The sequence below is a fragment of the Gambusia affinis genome, linkage group LG10, assembly GCF_019740435.1.
Source record: "Gambusia affinis linkage group LG10, SWU_Gaff_1.0, whole genome shotgun sequence".
Taxonomy (NCBI): Eukaryota; Metazoa; Chordata; class Actinopteri; order Cyprinodontiformes; family Poeciliidae; genus Gambusia; species Gambusia affinis.
In genome coordinates this window covers 24,781,528-24,807,913 of record NC_057877.1, presented here as the reverse complement: position 1 = coordinate 24,807,913, position 26,386 = coordinate 24,781,528, and the positions used below count along the sequence as shown (strand labels likewise).

The 26,386-nt window shown below is 36.5% G+C and overlaps 3 protein-coding genes and 1 long non-coding RNA gene across 4 annotated transcripts; all 4 read left to right on the top strand.

Moving 5' to 3' along the window:
* The first annotated feature begins 2,130 nt into the window (after positions 1–2,130).
* On the top strand, positions 2,131–5,777 carry LOC122838454 (cornifelin-like). Its single transcript, XM_044129108.1, has 4 exons — positions 2,131–2,158; positions 4,766–4,869; positions 4,970–5,157; positions 5,240–5,777. Exons 2-4 carry the CDS (start codon positions 4,803–4,805, stop codon positions 5,474–5,476), a joined length of 492 nt encoding a protein of 163 aa, XP_043985043.1. The 5' UTR covers positions 2,131–2,158; positions 4,766–4,802; the 3' UTR covers positions 5,477–5,777.
* Positions 5,778–7,407: 1,630 nt separating this feature from the next.
* LOC122838582 lies at positions 7,408–9,162 on the top strand. Its single transcript, XR_006371919.1, has 3 exons — positions 7,408–7,518; positions 8,344–8,517; positions 8,600–9,162. It is a non-coding gene; the product is annotated as an uncharacterized LOC122838582 (long non-coding RNA).
* Positions 9,163–11,184: 2,022 nt separating this feature from the next.
* On the top strand, positions 11,185–13,338 carry LOC122838492 (leucine-rich repeat extensin-like protein 3). The gene is made up of 3 exons (XM_044129186.1): positions 11,185–11,234; positions 12,059–12,232; positions 12,315–13,338. Exons 2-3 carry the CDS (start codon positions 12,230–12,232, stop codon positions 13,086–13,088), a joined length of 777 nt encoding a protein of 258 aa, XP_043985121.1. The 5' UTR covers positions 11,185–11,234; positions 12,059–12,229; the 3' UTR covers positions 13,089–13,338.
* A 9,210-nt stretch (positions 13,339–22,548) lies between these two features.
* LOC122838520 (leucine-rich repeat extensin-like protein 3) lies at positions 22,549–25,079 on the top strand. Its single transcript, XM_044129223.1, has 3 exons — positions 22,549–22,599; positions 23,424–23,597; positions 23,680–25,079. The coding sequence occupies exons 2-3, from the start codon at positions 23,595–23,597 to the stop codon at positions 24,829–24,831; spliced, it is 1,155 nt and encodes a 384-aa protein (XP_043985158.1). The 5' UTR covers positions 22,549–22,599; positions 23,424–23,594; the 3' UTR covers positions 24,832–25,079.
* The last annotated feature ends 1,307 nt before the right edge of the window (positions 25,080–26,386 follow it).

Here is a 26,386-nt window from a genome sequence, read left to right as displayed (position 1 = left end):
ATCCTGACTCCTTCTGCATGTGAAGCCTGTGAGATTCCTCTGTTTATTCCCCCTGCTATATAGTCTAAGAGAGCTTCCATTCCAACAAACACGGAATAATGGTATGACAAATTTACAGTCACCTGAACTCATTTTTAAATGAAAGTGCAATGTTATAAAAAGTTTCAATGTGTTTACTTTCAGGCTTCCTTCTGTCATGACATATGTACTTTCTGGTGCACCTGCCGTCAGACGAAACATGAACAAAGGGACCAAACTCCTGTCATTGCAGTGCAACAGCCTCAAACTGTGGTCAATGTGCAGGCTAATCCTGTCATGACGGCTAATCCAAGGTCTTCTCCACCTTCTGTTGGTGTTCAAAACCCTGCTCAAAACCCAGAAATGTTTCACAACTTTCCTCCTTGGTTTCAAAACCCTTCTCAGTTTCCTGGGGTAATCAAAACCCACCACAAAGTCCTGCTGGATATCAAAACCCTCCTCCGAATCCTACTGGGTATCAAAACCTTCCTCCGAATCCTACTGGTTATCAAAAACCTCCTCTGAATCCTACTGGGTATCAAAACCCTACTCAGAATCCTACTGGGTGTCAAAACCCTACTCAGAATCCTACTGGGTGTCAAAAACCTCCTCCGAATCCTACTGGGTATCAAAACCCTATTCAGAATCCTACTTGGTGTCAAAACCCTACTCCGAATCCTACTGGGTATCAAAACCCTACTCAGAATCCTACTGGGTATCAAAAACCTCCTCCGAATCCTACTGGGTATCAAAACCCTACTCAGAATCCTACTGGATATCAAAGCCCCCCTCAAAATACTGGTGGGTTTGAAACTCATCATCAAAGTCCTGCTGAGTATCTAAACCTTTGTCAAAGTCCTGATGGGTATCAAAACCATGTCCTACAGAGTCTCAGAACTCTGTTACAGAACCCGATGCTTATAATTCCTAACAACATCTGAGCAAACTTGTAAATAATGAAATCTGCTCAGATCAGCCATGATCACGTTGGTGTATAACAGGATTCTTTACTTTATCCAAAAATTTATTCGACTCTCAACACTTCAAAAAAAGTGTTGAGCTTGAGTTGTTTCAGTTCATATGTATATTTACATTATTATAAACATTGTATAACTACTTCATTAATTTGTAGATCTAAAGGCTGCTGTGCTGTTTATACTTGTTCCTTGTGTGTGTGCTTTAAGTTTCCTTTAAGTAAATGACTTCCTAGTAAATGAAACAAAAAATTCCCATTCCACTGGAGAACAATACATTCAGAGTCTAGGTTAGCCTTTTCCTGGAAATGAGTCTGTGTTCCTCTAAATGTGCAAAGCCAGAAAGGTGTCGCTCTGAAACAAATATAACAAACAGTGGATTTAGGTTTACCCTTACACTTTGTAGCCAAAGTAATTTAACAATATTTTAAAAGTATGCAAAACTGAAGTTTTTCCCTCCAGGTGTTTTCTGAACCAATCCAACCCACAACCTTGAAGCATTTTTTTGTTTTCACTGTTACTTTCTTCATAGTCAGCTTCATGTCAAAATCTGAATAGTTAAATCCAAACATGGTTGGATTTTTTTGCTATCTGCTTCAAACTGTAACTTCATATCTGGTGATTTTGTAAAACAACTTCAAAAGTCAATATTTTATTGTTTGTCTTGACTTAGATTGGCTTGGGCTGTGGAAGCTTTAGATTAGTAGCAAATTGTTTTGAACTGGTGATTATAAAATCGCCTCATTCAGCTAACAAAAAGCAGAGCTTAATCTAGTGTGTTCAAGTTCTCATAACACAATCAAAAAGGAGAATGTTTGTTTCAGAATCAAATTACAAAAAGGATTGTTTGCACATGTAATACACGAGTCACCAAACAGTAAAAGTCAAGTTTCATTAAGTAACACAAAGATAGAAAAATGCAACAGCAATTTGATGCTGATGAACAGCAGCATCATCAGAGTGAAATCCTTTACGATGTTGATTGTGAGCACTCAATCAGGCTGAAGAGGAAGAAGCAGATGGCTGGTGTCCAAACTGGCTGTCATGATTGATGGGTCACAGGTTTTGCAACATATTTTGTGTGGCCCAGGCAAAGTAAACATTACTGTCATCCACACATTTGCTGATATCTACAGAGGTGCAAGGAAGATCTTCCACAAAAGCAGGTAAAAGTTTTACTTATGTATAGTTTAGTCAAAGTTTTATACAAACATTCCTAACTGAATACATCTAAACATTTTTACATTTACTTGAAAGTGAAGACAAAATAGGCTACTTTAGTTTTTTTAATTGAATTATTTTAAGTTTATAACTTGTCTTTGAAATTGTTCAAATATTTACTTTTATTTTATGTCAACGTGTCTGTCAGAAGGTCTAAGAGCTATAAAAATTCAAAAATTATCATTACATGATAATAATACAGATAAGAGCTAAGATAAAATCAATTTTGTAGATAGCTTAAAAAATATTCAGAAGGCATTACACTTATAAACTACTTCTCTTTACATTTACCTTAAAAAAGAAGATAAAAAGTGACAAACCACAATTAGATGGACAATGCCCTGCAGCAACGCAGCTTCACGCTCTGATAAAATCATGGTTGAAAAGTGTTCTGGTTTCTAAAGTTATTTCACTTCACGATGTTGTTGTGCGTTAACTCTCTGTTGCCTTGTTTAATTTCATTACTTTACACAAACATATTTCAGATTCTTACAATATCAGTTTTAAATAATTCAACCAAGAAGCTAGTTTCTGATGAGAAGTAAATAATCAATGGGAAAATCTTAATTAGCAGCCATCAGCCCTTTCTTCAAACTATCTGAATGAAATGAGTTGAAATGAACTGAACAGAGTGAAAAGCTAGGAACTTAAATTACAGGTGGATTCATTAAAAAGGGACAATGACAAACCTTTAACTAGTCTAACAAATTTTCATTCTTAGTTGTGACAAAACACTCAAAAAACAAAACAAACATTTTATTTTGAGGTTGTGATTTTTGCTTACTTCCCAATTTCCAGAGCAAATCTGTCCAACGGTGCAAGACAGACACATCATGCTGATTGTCTAAGCTGCTGGGATTCAAATAACATAAAAATAAAACAGCATGAGAAAGACAGAAAAGTAAAATGCAAAAGATACATTACAGTCCTAAATTTTAATTGAGCAAAATATTTTTAATAGATGCCATGAGATCTTAAGCAGCGGTTACTTCCCACCACTTCGTTACTTGGACACTTCGTTACTTGTACACTTCCTTACTTGTACAGTAACTTAAGTACAATTTTTACGTATCTACTTTACTTAAGTAGATTTAACCATGTGTAATTTTGACTTTTACTCTACTACATTTTACAGTAAATATCTGTACTTTCTACTTCACTACATTTCTACAAACCCGTCGCGTTACTCGTTACATCTAAGTCGCATTGCACTTGGATGTAATTATATTTTATTTACTTTTTGTTCAGGGACTTAAAGTGGCGCTGTAAAATCCAAACAATTACGTGACTTACTAATTACGTGTGTCTGTTGTTACCCATCACCTCCTCCTTTCACTCGCACGTGAAGCTCCAAGACATGCGCAGTGGTTTCCTCTGAGCGGGAGAAGATGTCTGTCTAATCGTCAGAAATAGAATCCCGCAACATAAATCATAAGATATTGCGACAGGTAAAATCAGCAGCGCTTCGTCCAACTTTACCGTCAGAGCAAACCCAAAATAAAAGCATACTTTATCTATGGCATTGTTCATTAAAATGGAACATATCTGATGTATTAAAATAAAATACTATAGGTAGGCTACACTTAATGATACTGTTTTAGCAATTAGGTAATTCATTCAGCAAGTACTTTTACTTTTAATACTTAAGTATTTTTAAAAGCCAGTACTTTTTTACTTTTACTCAAGTAAAAATGTTAATGTGGTACTTTTATTAGAGTATATTTTGTCTGTATTTGTACTTTTACCTTAGTATAAGTACAAATACACAGTTCTTTTTGAGTACTTTTTCCAGTACTGATTGTTACTCCTTAGGTTTGTTAGTCAAGTTTTACTAGTTGACAAACAGTTTTTTAGGTATGCAAAAAATCAGGAAGCAACTCACTTGTTTATACATTCCTCTGTAAGTTCTGAATTCCTGTTTGCTGAGTGTATGTTCAGCAAACCTGCTGAGCCATCTTGTTCTAAATTTATCTGCGCTTAATGAAAATCAGGGCAAAAAGAATGAGCAGTCAATCAGGAAGGACTCAAATCTTACTTTCAATAAGTCTATTTTTCTTTTAATTGCGTTTGTTCCTGATGCACTTGAAGTTTTCCAAAATAATTGGTGGAAACATTCAGTAAGTGAAGTCTAGACTTGTTAGTAATATGTGCAAAACACATAAATATATATTTACAAGAGTTATAACTGATATATGTACAAGAGTTATTGTAAATATATCGGTTGCAATTTCTTAAGAAAATTTCAACTTAAATTCTTCATAGATCTTTAAAGGTGACATGCATTATGAATTCTGAGGCACAGATTTGATCACAATATCTTTACCAGCAGTTTGTCAGACTGAAACAATAATCGTCTGAAACAGGAGAAGTAACACGATGTATCACAGATTTAGAGACACAGTGGGTTTCCATTGTATCATGACAGAAATTATATCAACTTGGACTATTTCTACATAGCCATTTGTTTCCAAAAATACCTTTGCACTTTAGTTTATTATGTTACGGTGTGTTGTTTTGTCAAAAACTGACTCATTTATTTTCTGATCACACAGGGTCGTAGTTCAGTTTGTGGCTGAACTTCAAGATAGGATGGCAGAACCTCCCCTCAGAGAGTGGAAAACTGGTCTATTTGACTGCTGTGCAGATTGCAGTACTTGTAAGTCATTTCTTTTTTTCCTTAAATTCAAAACAATATACTTTATAATTACCTACGACCATTTCACTGCTCTGCATCTGTCTGTCTCTGTGTTTTCCAGGTTGCTACGGGTTCTGGTGCTGGCCTTGCCTTGCCTGCACTGTTTCAGGATTATTTCAAGAGAACTACTGTCTGCCTTTATGTGACATTCTGACTCCCGCTGTACTTGCAGCCTGTGGGATTCCTCTGATTGTCCCCCCTGCGGCAATTTCTCTTAGGGCTTCCATTCGGCACAAATATCGAATAAAAGTATGACATATTTTACACTCATCTGGATTCATTTTGAAGTGGTACATTACATTATGAAAACTTTCAATGCGTTTGCTTTCAGGGTTCCCTCTGTGAAGACATGGCAATTTCATGTTTCTGTGTCTGGTGCTCCTGGTGTCAGATGCATCGTGAGCTGAAGGGTGGGGCTCCTGTCACTGTGGTGCAGCAGCCCCAACAACAAACTACTGTGATCAACGTGCAGGCTAATCCTGTCATGACGATTAATCAAAACCCTTCTCCACCTCCTGCTGGTTTTCAAAACCCTCCTCAATATTCTGAAGTCCCAAAGTCCTGTTAAAAGTTCTAATGCTTATAATTCCTAACAACATCTGAACAAACTTGTGAAAAATGTAAGTTTCTCTGATCATTCATGATCATGTTGGTGTATAATGGGATTCTTTACTTTATCCAAAATATCAATTAACTGCCAATACGTCCGAAAAATGTGTTGAATTTGAGTAAATTTAGTTCATATGTGTATTTACTTTATTATAAACATTGCATGACTACTTTATTACTTTGAAATGGAAAATGTTAAATTGATTTGTAAACAGTGTCAAGAACAAAATGATAAATAAAAACTGAGTGACTTGACCTTATTGTTTGACTCTAATTAATGATGTCTTATATAACTCATTATACAAGAGTAAAAATTAAAAATTCCCAAAATAATTAGAATGTTTATAGAAGTTACACCAAATGTCTTTGTTTATGTACAGGTACATCTACTTAGAACAGTTGTACAGTTATTGTATTACAGGTAATTAATTAAAAATATAAAATTCTAAAATGTGACAAAAAGATCAATTCATGTGATGAAGATTTATTAGCCACAGAGGTATGCATGTTTTGTCTCTGGCCATTTTTATATTTATGACTTACAGTTACTGAAATTTATTTTTTAGAAAACTAGATTACATCAACATATTAGGAGGTAGTGGTGTTTGTTTTAGAGAGGAAGAAAAAAGTAAGACATGCAAAGAAGAGACTGGCTGGTTTAATTACCATGGAATCACTGTGTTTGACCACCAAACTGGCACAACCTAAACCATATAGAAAAGCTATGGAGTGTTAACCAAACAGAAGATGAAAGACATATAATCCAAATATGCAAATGAATTAAAAAGAGCTTTAAATCAACCTAAACTTCTTTATTTTCGGTACTGCTTTGATACTAGACAAATTTTGCAAAGTCCAGTTTTTTCCAACTAAGACAAATTTCTAAGGTGAAAAATTACCTCCTAATAAAAGACTTTGAAAAAATGATTCATACAGTTATTACTTCTCAATTGGATTAAATCTTTGCTCAAGAGCCATTTTTATTCTTTGCCATTTGATCCAAACTGAGTTTGAGGGTTTTTTTTTTTAATAATGACAGTCATTGAGTATATTTTGTTGTAATATTGCCTTTATATATATATATATTTCTTGTTCTCATCATCATTATAGTCAAAGTATAGATTGTACAGCACTTTCTTCACCATCTATTGTTTTTATGTCCTATAATAAATAAATTGACATTGATATTGAGAAAAAAGTCTCACCAGACCTAATCAGGCACTGCAGATCAAAAGCAAGAACAGAAGAGGTCCACATGACCCCAACAGCATTAACCATTAAGGTGAGTGAAAATATGGGTGCAGATACATTAATATATATAGATATATATATATATAAATTAAATTTGGGACTAAGAATTGGAAGGCAGTAGAACCTTTCCCACCTGAGCCCCAAAGTACAACATGTTCCAAATTAAATAAACTTTGCAGATGAAATGACCCTACAAATTATATTACCGACACACTTAGCTCTTTTATGCGTTCCATTGATTTGTACCAGAGAGAAGTAGCAGCATTTAAAAGAACAGAAATATGAATACAGACATTCTGTAAAGATTACCTTAAATCTCATTGACTCAGATATACAGGTTTAGCAGTCTTCAGTGTGCTTATGCTACAACCTGAGATATGCTGAATGTCACAATAATTTCAAATAATTTTTATAAACTGGATTACTAGCAAGGATCGTTAGAACAAATAAAGATTTAATAAAGGAAGGGATGGAAAGCATGTTTTGTTTTATGTAACAGCAAAACTCGAGCTTCTTTAAGAAATACATGGATAGCAAAATGCAACAGCAACATCAAAGTGAAATCATTTACCATCTTGATTCAGAACATTCAGATGAGGAAGCAGATGTCTGGTAATTGAAATGGCTGCCATGATTGATGGGTCACAGGTTTTGCAGCATATTTTGTGGCCCAGAGAAAGCAAACCTTACCAGAATCAACGCATTTACTGTTACCTATGGAAGTGCAACAAAGATCTCCCACAAAAACAGGTAAAAAGTTTTACTTATGTACAGTTAGACAGTGTTTTCTACATACATTTCCATATGAATGAAGGTGAATGTTGTTACATTTTCTAGACTATAAAGATGAATAACTCTAGCTTTTCCTAATTTTATTGTTTTAGATTTAGAACTTGTATTTCACATTATTCAATTATCTACTTTTTTTGTATCATTGTGTCTACAAGAAGGTCAGTAAAATCGCAGAAGTTATCATTTGATAGTAATAGTACAGAGATAAAGAAATTCTGTGAATAGTTTTAAAAATGTATTCAAAAAGCATTGTGTCTAAATTATCATCTCTCTTTACATTTCATTTGATAGAAGATAAGTAGTGACATGGAGAGAAAATATTACACCGTAACTTAAAGTGAAAGTTTATTTAATATGACTACAATTAACCTACTTAGGGAGTGTTAGTGGAATTTTAGAAAATAGCTTCTGCTTCTTTGAAAAATCCAAAAAGGTATTTAGTCTGCCTCTTCCAGCTGAAGCCACATTCATGTGACTCTCATTATGTTTTCACTGTACTGAAAACAAATAAGAATGGAAAAAAATCACTCATTTTCAATGTTTCAAGGTTTTAAAGGTTTTTGTTAACAAGTTAGAAGTGTAGGTTTCCAGAAACTTTGTGATATCTCAAGTATAAGTAGGTAGAAACTCTGCCTAGTTAGAACAGGTCAGACTGAACAGACAGTGGATATGTCTGTTTGCTGTTCTCATTGTTGTGAGAATAAACTGTTCAAGACATTTTTGTTATTATTTTTACATTTAAAACAACAAGCCTTCCATGCTGTATGTTTGTGTGTTCTCCAGGTTGCTGTGCATCTCCATATCCTGCACTGTTTTAGCATCATTTAAAGAGAGCAACTGTCTGCCTTTGTGTAACATCCTGACTCCTTCTGCATGTGAAGCCTGTGAGATTCCTCTGTTTATTCCCCCTGCTATATAGTCTAAGAGAGCTTCCATTCCAACAAACACGGAATAATGGTATGACAAATTTACAGTCACCTGAACTCATTTTGAAATGAAAGTGCAATGTTATAAAAAGTTTCAATGTGTTTGCTTTTAGGCTTCCTTTTGCTATGACATATGTAGTTTCCAGTGCACCTGCTGTGTGAAGAAACCTCAAGAAACTCCTGTCATTCCAATGCAACAGCCTCAAACTGTGATCAATGTGCAGGCTAATCCTGTCATGACAGTTAATCAAAGGTCTTCTTCAAATGCTGTTGGTGTTCAAAAGCCTGCTCAAAACCCAATTATGTTTCCCTTCTAACCTTAAAGCCCTTCATTGTTTCATACCCCTCTCAATATCCTGGTGGTAATCAAAATCCTCCTTAAAGTCTTGTTGGTATTCAATGTAATTTTCTCTGATCATTCATGATTATGTTGGTGTACAATGGGATTCTTTACTTTATCCAAAACGTCAATTAACTGCCAATACGTCCAAAAAACGTGTTGAATTTGAGTAATTTGAGTTGATATGGGAATTTACTTTATTATAAACATTGCATGTGACTTAACCTTATTGTTTGACTCTAAATGAAGCCTAGGCGTAAATTCAATCTGGAAGACTCTTTTAGCCCCACCTGCATCATCCAGCCGGAACTTCCGGCTCATCACCGTTGATTGCTCAACGCCGGTCCAAGACTCGTCAGGTCCAATCACCGTCCAAGCCCCAGCTGATAAGGACAGCCATCCATGGCGTCGTGCGCTTTCCAGCAGAGCTCAACCGACCTCCACCCCTTCACCTCCACTCGCTCAGCATCAGGCCACATCCTTCATCGCCTCCACCACCAGTGCCGGGTCCCGGGGGGATGACGTTCCTCTCAGCATACGGAATGCTCATCCAAGCCCACCGCAAAGTTTGCGATGATCAATGTCCTTAGCCGGGGCCCAGGCGCCAAAGATTTAAATCATATTGTCATTAAACTTTTCTAATGGTTACCCTTTGTCTGTCTGAGTCTCTACAGATTGAATTAATGATGTTTGTTTTAGAGAGGAAGAAAAAAGTAAGACATGCAAAGAAGAGACTGGCTGGTTTAATTACCATGGAATCACTGTGTTTGACCACCAAACTGGCACAACCTAAGCCATATAGAAAAGCTATGGAGTGTTAACCAAACAGAAGATGAAAGACATATAATCCAAATATGCAAATGAATTAAAAAGAACTTTTAAATCAACCTAAACTTCTTTATTTTCGGTAGTGCTTTGATACTAGACAAATTTTGCAAAGTCCAGTTTTTTCCAACTAAGACAAATATCTAAGGTGAAAAATTACCTCCTAATAAAAGACTTTGAAAAAATGATTCATACAGTTATTACTTCTCAATTGGATTAAATCTTTGCTCAAGAGCCATTTTTATTCTTTGGCATTTGATCCAAACTGAGTATAAGGGTGTTTTTTTTATCATGAGAGTCATTGAGTATATTTTGTTGTAATATTGCCTTTATATATATATATATATTTCTTGTTCTCATCGTCATTATAGTTATAGTATAGATTGTACAGCACTTTCTTCACCATCTATTGTTTTTATCTCCTATAATAAATAAATTGACATTGATATTGAGAAAAAAGTCTCACCAGACCTAATCAGGCACTGCAGATCAAAAGCAAGAACAGAAGAGGTCCACATGACCCCAACAGCATTAACCATTAAGGTGAGTGAAAATATGGATTGTACTTTAGAACAAAGTACAACATGTTCCAAATTAATTCAATTTTGTAGATGAAATGACCTTATAAATTATATTACCGACACACTTAGCTCTTTTATGCGTTCCATTGATTTGTACCAGAGAGAAGTAGCAGCATTTAAAAGAACAGAAATATGAAGACAGACATTCTGTAAAGATTACCTTAAATCTCATTGACTCAGATATACAGGTTTAGCAGTCTTCAGTGTGCTTATGCTATATCCTGAAATATGCTGAATGTCACAATAATTTCAACTAATTTTTATAAACTGGATTACTAGCAAGGATCGTTAGAACAAATAAAGATTTAATAAAGGAAGGGATGGAAAGCATGTTTTGTTTTATGTAACAGAACAAGAATGAACTTGAAATATCAGGGCAATGTTGCATCATTTAATATTCTGAGTTCTGATGGGCCCTAATAAACTCAGATATTTCATTTTGTCTTACAGATATTAATTGCTGGCCCAAACATAATAATAAAGACACAGAGCAGCTGATTATTTTACTGTACAATTAATTTAGTTACATTTTGGCATTTCATTTATTTCTTTTTTCTAAATCGCAACCTTTTGGATTTAAGTAATGCATTCAAAAGACGTAAACTTACAGCCATATGAACTTTCTAAAATAATAATAATAACAATAATAAATCAATTGCACATCACACCAAGCTAAGGAGGATGCCTGTTTCAAAAACAAATTACAAAACAAAATGTCTGCTCTTCCAATGCATGACTCAACACACAACAGCAAAACTCGAGCTTCTTTAAGAAATGCATGGATAGCAAAATGCAACAGCAACATCAAAGTGAAATCATTTACCATCTTGATTCAGAACATTCAGATGAGGAAGCAGATGTCTGGTAATTGAAATGGCTGCCATGATTGATGGGTCACAGGTTTTGCAGCATATTTCGTGGCCCAGAGAAAGCAAACCTTACTAGAATCGACGCATTTACTGTTACCTATGGAAGCACAACAAAGATCTCCCACAAAAACAGGTAAAAAGTTTTACTTATGTTCAGTTAGACAGTGTTTTCTACATACATTTCCATATGAATGAAGGTAAATATTGTTACATTTTCTAGACTATAAAGATGAATAACTCTAGCTTTTCCTAATTTTATTGTTTTAGATCTAGAACTTGTATTTCAAATTATTCAACTATTTACCTTTTTTGTATCATTGTGTCTACAAGAAGGTCAGTAAAATCGCAGAAGTTATCCTTTGATAGTAATAGTACAGAGATAAAGAAATTCTGTGAATAGTTTTAAAAATGTATTCAAAAAGCATTGTGTCTTAATTATCATCTCTCTTTACATTTCATTTGAAAGAAGAAAAGTAGTGACATGGAGAAAAAATATTACACCGTAACTTAAAGTGAAAGTTTATTTAATATGACTACAATTATTCTACTTAGGGAGTGTTAGTGGAATTTTAGAAAATAGCTTCTGCTTCTTTGAAAAATCCAAAAAGGTATTTAGTCTGCCTCTTCCAGCTGAAGCCACATTCATGTGACTCTCATTATGTTTTCACTGTACTGAAAACAAATAAGAATGGAAAAACTCACTTATTTTCAATGTTTCAAGGTTTTAAAGGTTTTTGTTAACAAGTTAGAAGTGTAGGTTTCCAGAAACTTTGTGATATCTCAAGTATAAGTAGGTAGAAACTCTGCCTAGTTAGAACAGGTCAGACTGAACAGACAGTGGATATGTCTGTTTGCTGTTCTCATTGTTGTGAGAATAAACTGTTCAAGACATTTTTGTTATTATTTTTACATTTAAAACAACAAGCCTTCCATGCTGTATGTTTGTGTGTTCTCCAGGTTGCTGTGCCTCTCCATATCCTGCACTGTTTTAGCATCATTTAAAGAGAGCAACTGTCTGCCTTTGTGTAACATCCTGACTCCTTCTGCATGTGAAGCCTGTGAGATTCCTCTGTTTATTCCCCCTGCTATATAGTCTAAGAGAGCTTCCATTCCAACAAACACGGAATAATGGTATGACAAATTTACAGTCACTTGAACTCATTTTGAAATGAAAGTGCAATGTTATAAAAAGTTTCAATGTGTTTACTTTCAGGCTTCCTTCTGTCATGACATATGTAGTTTCCGGTGCACCTGCCGTCAGACGAAACATGAACAAAGGGACCAAACTCCTGTCATTGCAGTGCAACAGCCTCAAACTGTGGTCAATGTGCAGGCTAATCCTGTCATGACGGCTAATCCAAGGTCTTCTCCACCTTCTGTTGGCGTTCAAAACCCTGCTCAAAACCCAGAAATGTTTCACAACTTTCCTCCTTGGTTTCAAAACCCTTCTCAGTTTCCTGGTGGTAATCAAAACCCTCCTCAGAATCCTACTGGGTATCAAAACCCTCCTCCGAATCCTACTGGGTATCAAAAACCTCCTCAGAATCCTACTGGGTATCAAAAACCTCCTCCGAATCCTACTGGGTATCAAAACCCTCCTCCGAATCCTACTGGGTATCAAAACCCTACTCAGAATCCTACTGGGTATCAAAACCCTCCTCAGAATCCTACTGGGTATCAAAAACCTCCTCCGAATCCTACTGGGTATCAAAACCCTCCTCCGAATCCTACTGGGTATCAAAACCCTCCTCCGAATCCTACTGGGTATCAAAAACCTCCTCCGAATCCTACTGGGTATCAAAACCCTACTCAGAATCCTACTGGGTATCAAAACCCCCCTCAAAATACTGGTGGGTTTGAAACTCATCATCAAAGTCCTGCTGAGTATCTAAACCTTTGTCAAAGTCCTGATGGGTATCAAAACTCTCCTCAATGTCTTACAGAGTCTCAGAAATCTGTTACAGAACCCGATGCTTATAATTCCTAACAACATCTGAGCAAACTTGTAAATAATGAAATCTGCTCAGATCAGCCATGATCATGTTGGTGTATAACAGGATTCTGTACTCTATTCAAAAATTTATTCGACTCTTAACACTTCAAAAAAAGTGTTGAGCTTGAGTTGTTTCAGTTCATATGTATATTTACATTATTATAGACAATGTATAACTACTTCATTAATTTGTAGATCTAAACTCATCAATAACAAAAAAAGAAATAAAAATTGAGTGACTGGACCTTATTGTTTGTCTCTAATTGATTCTGTAATGCTGTCTTATACAATTCACTAAGAGTTATAAGGCTAATTACTATTTTTTATATATATAGTTTTCGCCAAATGCCTTTATGCATAAGCACATCTCCTTTAACAACAATTAAAATATAAAAATGTAAACCATTTGGAAAAAGTGAAATTCACATAATGCAACTTTGTTACACAGTGGTATATTTGTTTTTTTCTCGTGATTTCTATATTTATGTCATAAATAAGAAAATCTATGGCGCATTAATTAAGCAAAAGATGAAAAACATGAGATCTAAATATGCAAATGAACTAAAATGGGCAACTAAAGCAACATGAGCTTTATTATTGTTGATAGTGCTTTAAAAGTAGACAAACAGGTAAATCTTGTTGTGAAGTTCAGTTTTTCTAACTAAGAGACGCATCTAAGAGGAAGTATACAAACAAAATACCTTAATAAATTATACATGCAGTTATTACCTCTCTGTTGGAATATTGTGATGTGTGTTGCTATTTATCTCTGTGATGCAGAGATAAATCCCTTATGGAAAGGTCTACAAGGGAAACAACAAAACCAGAAACACATGCTGTTTGTATTAATAAAACTACTTGGGATACCTACTTGCAACATTTCCATCTACACATAACTAACTTACAACTAAAGCTTAAACACTCATAACTCATATGCTTAACTGAATTTACAAAGCAAACACTGCAGGGGTCTTGTGCAAACAGTGTCAGTATAATTGTTGCACAGTTCTAAACTAAAGACTGCTCTTATCAATGTTCGCCATTAAATGTCTGTTGAGAACTTAATACAAACTAAACGTCTCTTGGTGCTGCAGCTCACTGCCTTTCCAACATGTAGTAAGCAAAAAATATTTTTACATAGGAGCTCTACCCCAACCAAATCAAAATATTCAAGTTTACACTTTAGGTCTCCTCATTGTTTTTCTTACTTTTTTTCTCTCTAAAATAAACATCATCACCTCCTTGCTAATTCTCTGCACTTCCTGATCCATTATCTGTTCCAGATCTGTTCTCCTCTCTGTCATTTCCTCATTCATATGAAAGCAACTTTAAAACTCTTTTAACTATTTCATACACTCTACTGGTATTGCTATTACTTCAAATGGTTTAAGAATTACCATAATTTCCTTCAAGAACTTGAACAAACATTACTGTCAAGGTAGTTGCAGTGTTGCTACAGTGTTATAGGAGTATTTAGTGAGCAGTTCCACTAAAGTTGAAAAAGAACCCCCACATAATAGCACTATAAAAAGATAGTTGTGCCCTATCTAGACGAAGTCCCACTCAAAGTCCAGCAATTTTTTTTAACAGTGAAACATGTTGAGTGACAGTCGCTGACCTTTTCTCACCTTCCCAATTCTCTGGTAGTGTAAAACCAGGGAGAACCAGCTTTGAAAAATGTCCCTAAAGCATATAAACATTTTCCTAGAATGTTTCACATGAATGTGTGTTGGTAAACATAACATTAGCTGTCAGGGAGGGAGATATGTCCAGTTTGACTGTGTGCCTTCAGAACAGGGTAAAACACAGCACTATATTGTCCTAAATCTGGTTGTCAGCATGAAATAAAGCAAAACAACTGAAGAGCTGTCTTATATGTATGTTTATAGCAGAAGTCTTTTTTTTCCCACTGGGTCGGGGTGAAAAAATTGTGTCAGCAAAGAGTGAGGAGACTTCTTTGGATAAAACATGTTCTGGTGCCAAGTGAGGAGTAGAAGTGTTGGTTTTTCTTGTCTTCTGCACTCTCAGGGTGTTTTTGCTGGAGGTTAAACTGATCCATCACAGGCATAGCTTACTTTGTGTAATATTAATATTTCATATGACATTCACTACAAATGTATGCATAATTTTTCTTTAATCGGATTCTTTTCAGTGCTAGTTTATTTAGTTATACATAGATATCTTCTTTTATGTGTTCGGATAATTTATCAGTGGCAAGCGTGACGAAAATCTATCAAATCGGTAATTCTGGGAGTTAGGCAGACAAAGATGCAACTATTTTAATAATTGGTTATCCTATTGATTATTCTGGTGATTAGTCTGATAATAAAATGTGTACATTCTACAGATTTGTCATTTAGCATTTCTTTATACAACATTTTAAGATGCAAATGAGCAAATCAATTAAAATGAATCAGATAAAGCTAAAACTAGGCCACCTGAGAAGTCCTGGATAGAATAGAGATTTTCCATCTTAAATGCAAATGTATATATTTTTGTACAATTCAGATTGATTTAAATATGTAGTTCTTTCAGTGAAGGGCCTTTTTTGAGCCTGCTTGCTCCAGTTAACAATTACTCCATAACTTCAATATTCTTTTCATGACAATTAATCAAATATTTTTTTTTAGCCTTCATGTTAACAATGATCTTAGCAAAGCAACTATTACCTGTAATCTATGTAGGAAGGGTCTGATCTACGGCCATTTCCACACGATGAGAAGTCGACCAAAACTCTTTTGGTCAACTTTGAAACCCAAAGTCTCTAGACCTTCATTTTAGATTTTCCATTTTATTTGTATTATTTAAGAATTTTCTTATTACATATTAAAGCTATGAAGACATCATCAGAAGGACATGCAGTATTTATTTCTAGAACATATGGAGAATCAACACTCATTTTTATAAAGTTACATTTGAATGAACCACGTGATTTCATAGATGGGATCAAAATAGAAATGTTTGGCCATGATCAAAAGAAGACATCACAATCATAATAACCTGTACATACTACCAAGCATGTTGACAGTAATGAAGTTTTGCTAAGACAGTCTGTTTCATTAACAAGGCCAAGCAGACAGTTGTCTTTTAATTGTTGTCAAAAGCGCTCAGGTCAGTCCTTTACTTTTTCATATCGTGTATCCGTGTCTACAATCCATGGGTTTTCTTTCCAGACAAAAACTGCTTGCAGAATGGCGAGTCTTTTACTAAAACCATGAAGCTTGGGGTGCCTGCCTTCACAAAAAACCTATTGAAGAGACAGATTTAATAATTAATGCAAGATGCAAGAAATGATTTCCTCTCAAAATAAACTAACCAGCTGCTATGCATTACATGTAGTTTCTGTTTTATTTTTAAAGGTTCTTCAAAAACTCAAAACTCAAACACCACCATTCCAACATATTTACAGACAGTAAAAAATTAGTTAGCATGCAATCTAACTGACTTACACTCCTTATAAAATGGCAAAAAAGTTCAAATTCTAACAAGAGAAAGCACTAAAAGATTGCTCATAATTTTATATTGACTAATGCAGAATACAATACAGATCAAATTGACATTGATATTGAGAAAAAAGTCTCACCAGACCTAATCAGGCACTGCAGATCAAAAGCAAGAACAGAAGAGGTCCACATGACCCCAACAGCATTAACCATTAAGGTGAGTGAAAATATGGATTGTACTTTAGAACAAAGTACAACATGTTCCAAATTAATTCAATTTTGTAGATGAAATGACCTTATAAATTATATTACCGACACACTTAGCTCTTTTATGCGTTCCATTGATTTGTACCAGAGAGAAGTAGCAGCATTTAAAAGAACAGAAATATGAAGACAGACATTCTGTAAAGATGACCTTCAATCTCATTGACTCAGATATACAGGTTTAGCAGTCTTCAGTGTGCTTATGCTATATCCTGAAATATGCTGAATGCCACAATAATTTCAACTAATTTTTATAAACTGGATTACTAGCAAGGATCGTTAGAACAAATAAAGATTTAATAAAGGAAGGGATGGAAAGCATGTTTTGTTTTATGTAACAGAACAAGAATGAACTTGAAATATCAGGGCAATGTTGCATCATTTAATATTCTGAGTTCTGATGGGCCCTAATAAACTCAGATATTTCATTTTGTCTTACAGATATTAATTGCTGGCCCAAACATAATAATAAAGACACAGAGCAGCTGATTATTTTACTGAACAATTAATTTAGTTACATTTTGGCATTTCATTTATTTCTTTTTTCTAAATCGCAACCTTTTGGATTTAAGTAATGCATTCAAAAGACGTAAACTTACAGCCATATGAACTTTCTAAAATAATAATAATAACAATGATAAATCAATTGCACATTGTGGTGTTCCAGATAGTAAATATAACAATCCGCCAGTGGTGGCGCTCTTGCGTTATACAAGAGCGTGAGCTGGACCGCAGAAGAAGAAAAAGGGTTCCATGTTCGATAATAAAAGTTTGCCATGTGTTGTTCCAGTTGCCTACTTGGACATCATTTATTTTAACCCAGTGTTTCATACACAACAGAATTTTGGCGACGAGGATGGGATGTTCAAGTTGGAAAGCACAGAGTACGCAGGGAGCGGCTCCATAGAGGCAAAAACGGAACCATAAAAGCCGAGCGTTTTGGTGAGTGAAAGGACCGCCGAACCAGAGCTACAAAGATGGCGTTTGGAAAGCCTGAAGATTTTCACTTCGAGGAAAGTGAGGAAAGTTTTGACAACTACCGCGAGCGTCTCGAACAGTATTTTGCGGCAAACGACTTGGACACTAACGAGGAGAAAACTAAGTCGGTGTTTCTCACGGTGGTGGGAAAAAGATCCCATAGCTTGCTCATGGACCTATGTGCTCCGGATAAACCATCAGAGAAAAGCTATGAGGAGTTGGTGGAGTTGCTGCAGAGGCACTACGTACCAAAGACGAACTTTATTGCAGAAAGGTGCAAGTTTCACGGAAGAAACCAAAAAGACAACGAAACTATCAGTGAGTACGTGGCTAGTTTACGAAAATTAGCAGCTACATGTAAATTTGGGACTTTCTTAGATGAAGCACTGCGTGATAGATTTGTCTGTGGGGTAAAGAGCAGTGAGCTCAGAGATCGGCTGCTCAGCACCGCGCACACCAAAGACTTGATGCTGCCGCTGGCTGTAGAAATGGCGTTCTCCTTTGAAGTAACTAAGGACAGTGCACAGCAATTTGCACAGAAAGCGTTCAAGGCTCATGTAGTGGATAAGAAAGCTAAAACACAATACCGCGAAGCTGAGAAGAATAGAGCTACCGGGAAGCCCTGTTATCGTTGCGGTGGAAAAAGTCACAACCCGAATGACTGCAGGTTTAAAGAAAGCGAGTGCCATGAGTGTAAGAAGAAGGGACACATAGCAAAAGCCTGTCGCACACGCAAAGAAGGAGGCCGTTCGAGTACGACCAAGGGAACCATGCATCTGGATGTGAAGAGACGATCCAGCGCTCTCAAGCAGCGCCATGATGTCGGCGTTCTTCAACAGCAGGATGTCTGCAGCTGGCCCGGTCCGCAGTACCCTCATGAAGGTGCGCCTCAGTATGCAGATCCTGGCAACAAGCACGAGTTTAAAGGGGATTCAGACGACAACCAATTTCTGTCACATCAAGTCAGAGAAGACAGAGCAGCCAGTGATGTTGTGGTTCAGTGCAAAATGGAAGCTGCACCAAACTCTGACACTATTCCAGATCGGGCATCGGACAGTCCAGATCTTGGTTTGTTTGAAATGAACACAGGTAATGGTGACATTGTTAAGCCTTATTATGTGTATGTCAGTGTAAATGGTTCAAGAGTGAAGATGGAACTAGACACTGGTGCCGCAGTGTCAGTGATATCTGAAAATCTGTATAAGCGCAGATTTAAATCAGTCAAACTTAGTTCAGCAAATTGTGTACTTAAAACGTACAGCCAAGAGTCATTACCGCTGATGGGTAAATTTGTGGCAAAAGTGAAATGTAAAGAGACCACTAAAAAACTAGAACTGTTAGTAGTAAAAGGAAGAGGCCCTGCTTTGATGGGTAGAGACTGGATTAGCCAGCTGAAGCTAGACTGGTCACAGGTGAATAGAGTGGCTCCAGAAACAGTGGAAGATGTATGTGCTCAGTATGCATCAGTGTTCAACCCTGAGTTAGGCAAGTTGAAGGGTATTAAAGCCAAGCTACATGTTGCTCCAGAAGCAGTAAGTTCCATAAACCAAGAAATGTTCCATATGCATTAAGAGAAGCTGTGGAAAAGGAACTGACTAAATTGGAGGCAGAAGGAGTTATTTCACCCACTAATTACAGTGAGTGGGCTGCTCCAATAGTGTGCATACCTAAAAAGGATGACAGTGTGAGATTATGTGGAGACTACAAGGTCACCATAAATCCATGGTTAAACGTGGACCAGTATCCACTTCCAAAAACGCAAGATCTGTTTGCAAAATTAGCAGGAGGTCAGAAATTCACCAAACTAGACTTATCTCAGGCTTACCAGCAAGTCCAGTTAGAGGACAGCTCTAGGTGTTACCTGACCATAAACACTCACAAAGGGCTGTACCAATACAACAGGTTGCCTTATGGTGTTGCAAGTGCTCCTGCAATTTTCCAGAAAATAATGGATCAAGTACTTCAGGGCATGGATGGGGTTATCTGCTATCTTGATGATATTTTGATAACTGGTAAAGATGCAGCAAGCCACCTGACTAACTTAAAGGAGGTCCTTAAAAGGCTCGAAAGCTACAACCTTAGGGTAAAGCGAGAAAAGTGTGAGTTCATGAAAGACAGTGTTTCATATTTAGGACATGTCATTGACGCCACCGGCATTCATCCTATGAAGGAAAAGACAACTGCCATTCAGAAGGCTCCAGTTCCAAGAAATGTAACTGAACTTAGGTCATTCTTGGCTCTGTTAAACTACTATGGAAAGTTTATTCCAAACTTATCGACTCTTATCCAGCCAATGTCAGCATTGCTGCACAAAGACGCAGACTGGATTTGGTCAGAAAATTGTCAAAATGCCTTTGAGAATGCAAAGAAGGCTCTTCAATCTGACAAAGTCTTGGTACATTTTGATGCAGAACTGCCAATTATCTTAGCATGCGATGCATCTCCTTATGGAGTTGGTGCTGTAATCAGTCACCAAATGAAAGATGGAAGCGAAAGACCGATTGCATTTGCATCACGAATGCTAACTAAGACAGAACAAAATTACTCGCAGATTGAAAAAGAAGCACTTGGTTTAGTGTTTGGTGTTATGAAGTTTCATGACTACCTTTATGGTAGGAAATTCATTTTGGTGACGGACCATAAACCATTGTTAAAAATCTTGGGACCAAAAACAGGTGTGCCTACGCTAGCTGCTGCTAGATTGCAAAGATGGGCTCTAATCCTAGCTGCATACAAGTACGAGATTCAGTACAAAAGATCTGAGCAACATAGTAATGCAGATGCTTTATCAAGGTTACCGATGAAACCAAGTGTGGATGTGGTGTCAAACCCTATTTACAAAGTATCTTACCTTGACGAGTTACCTATTACTGCAAGGGAGATAGCAAAAGAAACAGACAAAGATCCTGTGTTAAAGGTGGTGAAACAGTTAGTGTTAACTGGCTGGCCTAAACATGTGCAGGATGAGTTGCTGAAGCCATATTTTCAGAGACGTTTTGAGCTGACTGTTGAAGATGATTGTCTGCTGTGGGGGTTACGAGTGGTGGTTCCTAAGAAATTAAGGGATCAGTTGATTTCTGAACTGCATGAACACCACTGGGGCATAGTAAAGATGAAATCCCTCGCCAGAAGTTTATTCTGGTGGCCAGCAGTAGATGAGTGCATTGAACAGGAAGTCAGTGAGTGTATCATTTGTCAAAAGCAGCGTAGTATGCCTTGTACTGCACCAGTGCATAAATGGAAATGGGCTGCCAGCCCCTGGGAGAGAATCCATCTAGACTTTGCAGAGGACCACAAGCAGATGTTTCTGGTAGTTATGGATGCCTATGCTAGATGGCCTGAGATTATTCCTATGCATACTACTACTTCAGTTAAAACCATTGAAACACTGAGGAATTTGTTTGCTGCTTACGGGTTACCAAAAGAAGTTGTAACAGATAATGGTCCTCAGTTTGTTTCACAAGAGTTTGAGGCATTTCTAAAGAAAAATGGAGTGCAGCACATTAAGTCACCTGCATACCACCCTGCCAGCAATGGATTAGCAGAGCGCTTAGTCCAAAATCTTAAAAGGTCGCTAGCAAAGAATCGAGCCATAGGTGGTATGACACTTGAGCACTGTGTTGCAAATTTTCTTTTAGGGTATCGAAACACACCCCATACAACTACAAGGAAAACTCCTGCTGAGTTATTTCTAAAAAGACAGGTTCGAACAAGACTGTCACTCATCAGACCCCAGTTCTCTCAGAGAATGCAAACCAAAACAGAACCAACTCTTCCACGGGTTCGAGTTTTCACAGTAGGTCAACCTGTATTGGTTAAGAATTACAGGGGAGGGGAGAAGTGGTTGAATGGAGTTGTGCAAGAAATCCTGGGTCCTGTAACTTACAGTGTGGAAGTAAATGGAAAGTGTGTTAAAAGACATGTAAATCAGATTCTGGGTGTAAATGGAAATCCAGCTCATTTGACACAAACAGACTCTGGTGCTGGAAACTTTTGGAATGATGATGATCTCGATACAACCAAAGATGTGGATCAACAGATGGAAGAAAAAACTGTTGGGAATCAACCAATAGACTTGCCATCATCTACAGTTGAAAGAAACACTCGTCCAGTGAGGAACCGGCAACCTCCTGATAGACTGAACTTGAAATTGCAACTCTAAATGAGGGTTTAAAAAAAGAAAAGTGCTTCTTAATTTTCAGTTGTATTTGTTTAAAAAAAAAAAAAAAAAACTGAAAAATGTTTACTGAAAAATGTTTGATTGAGAAGTATTGATTTTACAGGGGAGGAGCTGTGGTGTTCCAGATAGTAAATATAACAATTCGCCAGTGGTGGCGCTCTTGCGTTATACAAGAGCGTGAGCTGGACCGCAGAAGAAGAAAAAGGGTTCCATGTTCGATAATAAAAGTTTGCCATGTGTTGTTCCAGTTGCCTACTTGGACATCATTTATTTTAACCCAGTGTTTCATACACAACACACATCACACCAAGCTAAGGAGGATGCCTGTTTCAAAAACAAATTACAAAACAAAATGTCTGCTCTTCCAATGCATGACTCAACACACAACAGCAAAACTCGAGCTTCTTTAAGAAATGCATGGATAGCAAAATGCAACAGCAACATCAAAGTGAAATCATTTACCATCTTGTTTCAAAGCATTCAGATGAGGAAGCAGATGTCTGGTATTCAAATGGCTGCCATGATTGATGGGTCACAGGTTTTGCAGCATATTTCGTGGCCCAGAGAAAGCAAACCTTACTAGAATCGACGCATTTACTGTTACCTATGGAAGTGCAACAAAGATCTCCCACAAAAACAGGTAAAAAGTTTTACTTATGTACAGTTAGACAGTGTTTTCTACATACATTTCCATATGAATGAAGGTAAATATTGTTACATTTTCTAGACTATAAAGATGAATAACTCTAGCTTTTCCTAATTTTATTGTTTTAGATTTAGAACTTGTATTTCAAATTATTCAACTATTTACCTTTTTTGTATCATTGTGTCTACAAGAAGGTCAGTAAAATCGCAGAAGTTATCCTTTGATAGTAATAGTACAGAGATAAAGAAATTCTGTGAATAGTTTTAAAAATGTATTCAAAAAGCATTGTGTCTTAATTATCATCTCTCTTTACATTTCATTTGATAGAAGATAAGTAGTGACATGGAGAGAAAATATTACACCGTAACTTAAAGTGAAAGTTTATTTAATATGACTACAATTATTCTACTTAGGGAGTGTTAGTGGAATTTTAGAAAATAGCTTCTGCTTCTTTGAAAAATCCAAAAAGGTATTTAGTCTGCCTCTTCCAGCTGAAGCCACATTCATGTGACTCTCATTATGTTTTCACTGTACTGAAAACAAATAAGAATGGAAAAACTCACTTATTTTCAATGTTTCAAGGTTTTAAAGGTTTTTGTTAACAAGTTAGAAATGTAGGTTTCCAGAAACTTTGTGATAACTCAAGTATAAGTAGGTAGAAACTCTGCCTAGTTAGAACAGGTCAGACTGAACAGACAGTGGATATGTCTGTTTGCTGTTCTCATTGTTGTGAGAATAAACTGTTCAAGACATTTTTGTTATTATTTTTACATTTAAAACAACAAGCCTTCCATGCTGTATGTTTGTGTGTTCTCCAGGTTGCTGTGCCTCTCCATATCCTGCACTGTTTTAGCGTCATTTAAAGAGAGCAACTGTCTGCCTTTGTCTAACATCCTGACTCCTTCTGCATGTGAAGCCTGTGAGATTCCTCTGTTTATTCCCCCTGCTATATAGTCTAAGAGAGCTTCCATTCCAACAAACACGGAATAATGGTATGACAAATTTACAGTCACTTGAACTCATTTTGAAATGAAAGTGCAATGTTATAAAAAGTTTCAATGTGTTTACTTTCAGGCTTCCTTCTGTCATGACATATGTAGTTTCCGGTGCACCTGCCGTCAGACGAAACATGAACAAAGGGACCAAACTCCTGTCATTGCAGTGCAACAGCCTCAAACTGTGGTCAATCTGCAGGCTAATCCTGTCATGACGGCTAATCCAAGGTCTTCTCCACCTTCTGTTGGCGTTCAAAACCCAGAAATGTTTCACAACTTTCCTCCTTGGTTTCAAAACCCTTCTCAGTTTCCTGGTGGTAATCAAAACCCTCCTCCAAATCCTACTGGTTATCAAAACCCTCCTCCGAATCCTACTGGGTATCAAAAACCTCCTCCGAATCCTACTGGGTATCAAAACCCTCCTCCGAATCCTACTGGGTATCAAAACCCTCCTCCGAATCCTACTGGGTATCAAAAACCTCCTCTGAATCCTACTGGGTATCAAAACCCTCCTCCGAATCCTACTGGGTATCAAAACCCTCCTCCGAATCCTACTGGGTATCAAAACCCTACTCAGAATCCTACTGGGTATCAAAACCCTACTCAGAATCCTACTGGGTATCAAAAACCTCCTCAGAATCCTACTGGGTATCAAAAACCTCCTCCGAATCCTACTGGGTATCAAAACCCTCCTCCGAATCCTACTGGGTATCAAAAACCTCCTCAGAATCCTACTGGGTATCAAAAACCTCCTCCGAATCCTACTGGGTATCAAAACCCTCCTCCGAATCCTACTGGGTATCAAAAACCTCCTCCGAATCCTACTGGGTATCAAAAACCTCCTCAGAATCCTACTGGGTATCAAAAACCTCCTCCGAATCCTACTGGGTATCAAAACCCTCCTCCGAATCCTACTGGGTATCAAAACCCTCCTCCGAATCCTACTGGGTATCAAAAACCTCCTCTGAATCCTACTGGGTATCAAAACCCTACTCCGAATCCTACTGGGTATCAAAAACCTCCTCTGAATCCTACTGGGTATCAAAACCCTACTCAGAATCCTACTGGGTATCAAAACCCCCCTCAAAATACTGGTGGGTTTGAAACTCATCATCAAAGTCCTGCTGAGTATCTAAACCTTTGTCAAAGTCCTGATGGGTATCAAAACTCTCCTCAATGTCTTACAGAGTCTCAGAAATCTGTTACAGAACCCGATGCTTATAATTCCTAACAACATCTGAGCAAACTTGTAAATAATGAAATCTGCTCAGATCAGCCATGATCATGTTGGTGTATAACAGGATTCTGTACTCTATTCAAAAATTTATTCGACTCTTAACACTTCAAAAAAAGTGTTGAGCTTGAGTTGTTTCAGTTCATATGTATATTTACATTATTATAGACAATGTATAACTACTTCATTAATTTGTAGATCTAAACTCATCAATAACAAAAAAAGAAATAAAAATTGAGTGACTGGACCTTATTGTTTGTCTCTAATTGATTCTGTAATGCTGTCTTATACAATTCACTAAGAGTTATAAGGCTAATTACTATTTTTTATATATATAGTTTTCGCCAAATGCCTTTATGCATAAGCACATCTCCTTTAACAACAATTAAAATATAAAAATGTAAACCATTTGGAAAAAGTGAAATTCACATGATGCAACTTTGTTACACAGTGGTATATTTGTTTTGTTCTCGTGATTTCTATATTTATGTCATAAATAAGAAAATCTATGGCGCATTAATTAAGCAAAAGATGAAAAACATGAGATCTAAATATGCAAATGAACTAAAATGGGCAACTAAAGCAACATGAGCTTTATTATTGTTGATAGTGCTTTAAAAGTAGACAAACAGATAAATCTTGTTGTGAAGTTCAGTTTTTCTAACTAAGAGACGCATCTAAGAGGAAGTATACAAACAAAATACCTTAAAAAATTATACATGCAGTTATTACCTCTCTGTTGGAATATTGTGATGTGTGTTGCTATTTATCTCTGTGATGCAGAGATAAATCCCTTATGGAAAGGTCTACAAGGGAAACAACAAAACCAGAAACACATGCTGTTTGTATTAATAAAACTACTTGGGATACCTACTTGCAACATTTCCATCTACACATAACTAACTTACAACTAAAGCTTAAACACTCATAACTCATATGCTTAACTGAATTTACAAAGCAAACACTGCAGGGGTCTTGTGCAAACAGTGTCAGTATAATTGTTGCACAGTTCTAAACTAAAGACTGCTCTTATCAATGTTCGCCATTAAATGTCTGTTGAGAACTTAATACAAACTAAACGTCTCTTGGTGCTGCAGCTCACTGCCTTTCCAACATGTAGTAAGCAAAAAATATTTTTACATTGGAGCTCTACCCCAACCAAATCAAAATATTCAAGTTTACACTTTAGGTCTCCTCATTGTTTTTCTTACTTTTTTTCTCTCTAAAATAAACATCATCACCTCCTTGCTAATTCTCTGCACTTCCTGATCCATTATCTGTCCCAGATCTGTTCTCCTCTCTGTCATTTCCTCATTCATATGAAAGCAACTTTAAAACTCTTTTAACTATTTCATACACTCTACTGGTATTGCTATTACTTCAAATGGTTTAAGAATTACCATAATTTCCTTCAAGAACTTGAACAAACATTACTGTCAAGGTAGTTGCAGTGTTGCTACAGTGTTATAGGAGTATTTAGTGAGCAGTTCCACTAAAGTTGAAAAAGAACCCCCACATAATAGCACTATAAAAAGATAGTTGTGCCCTATCT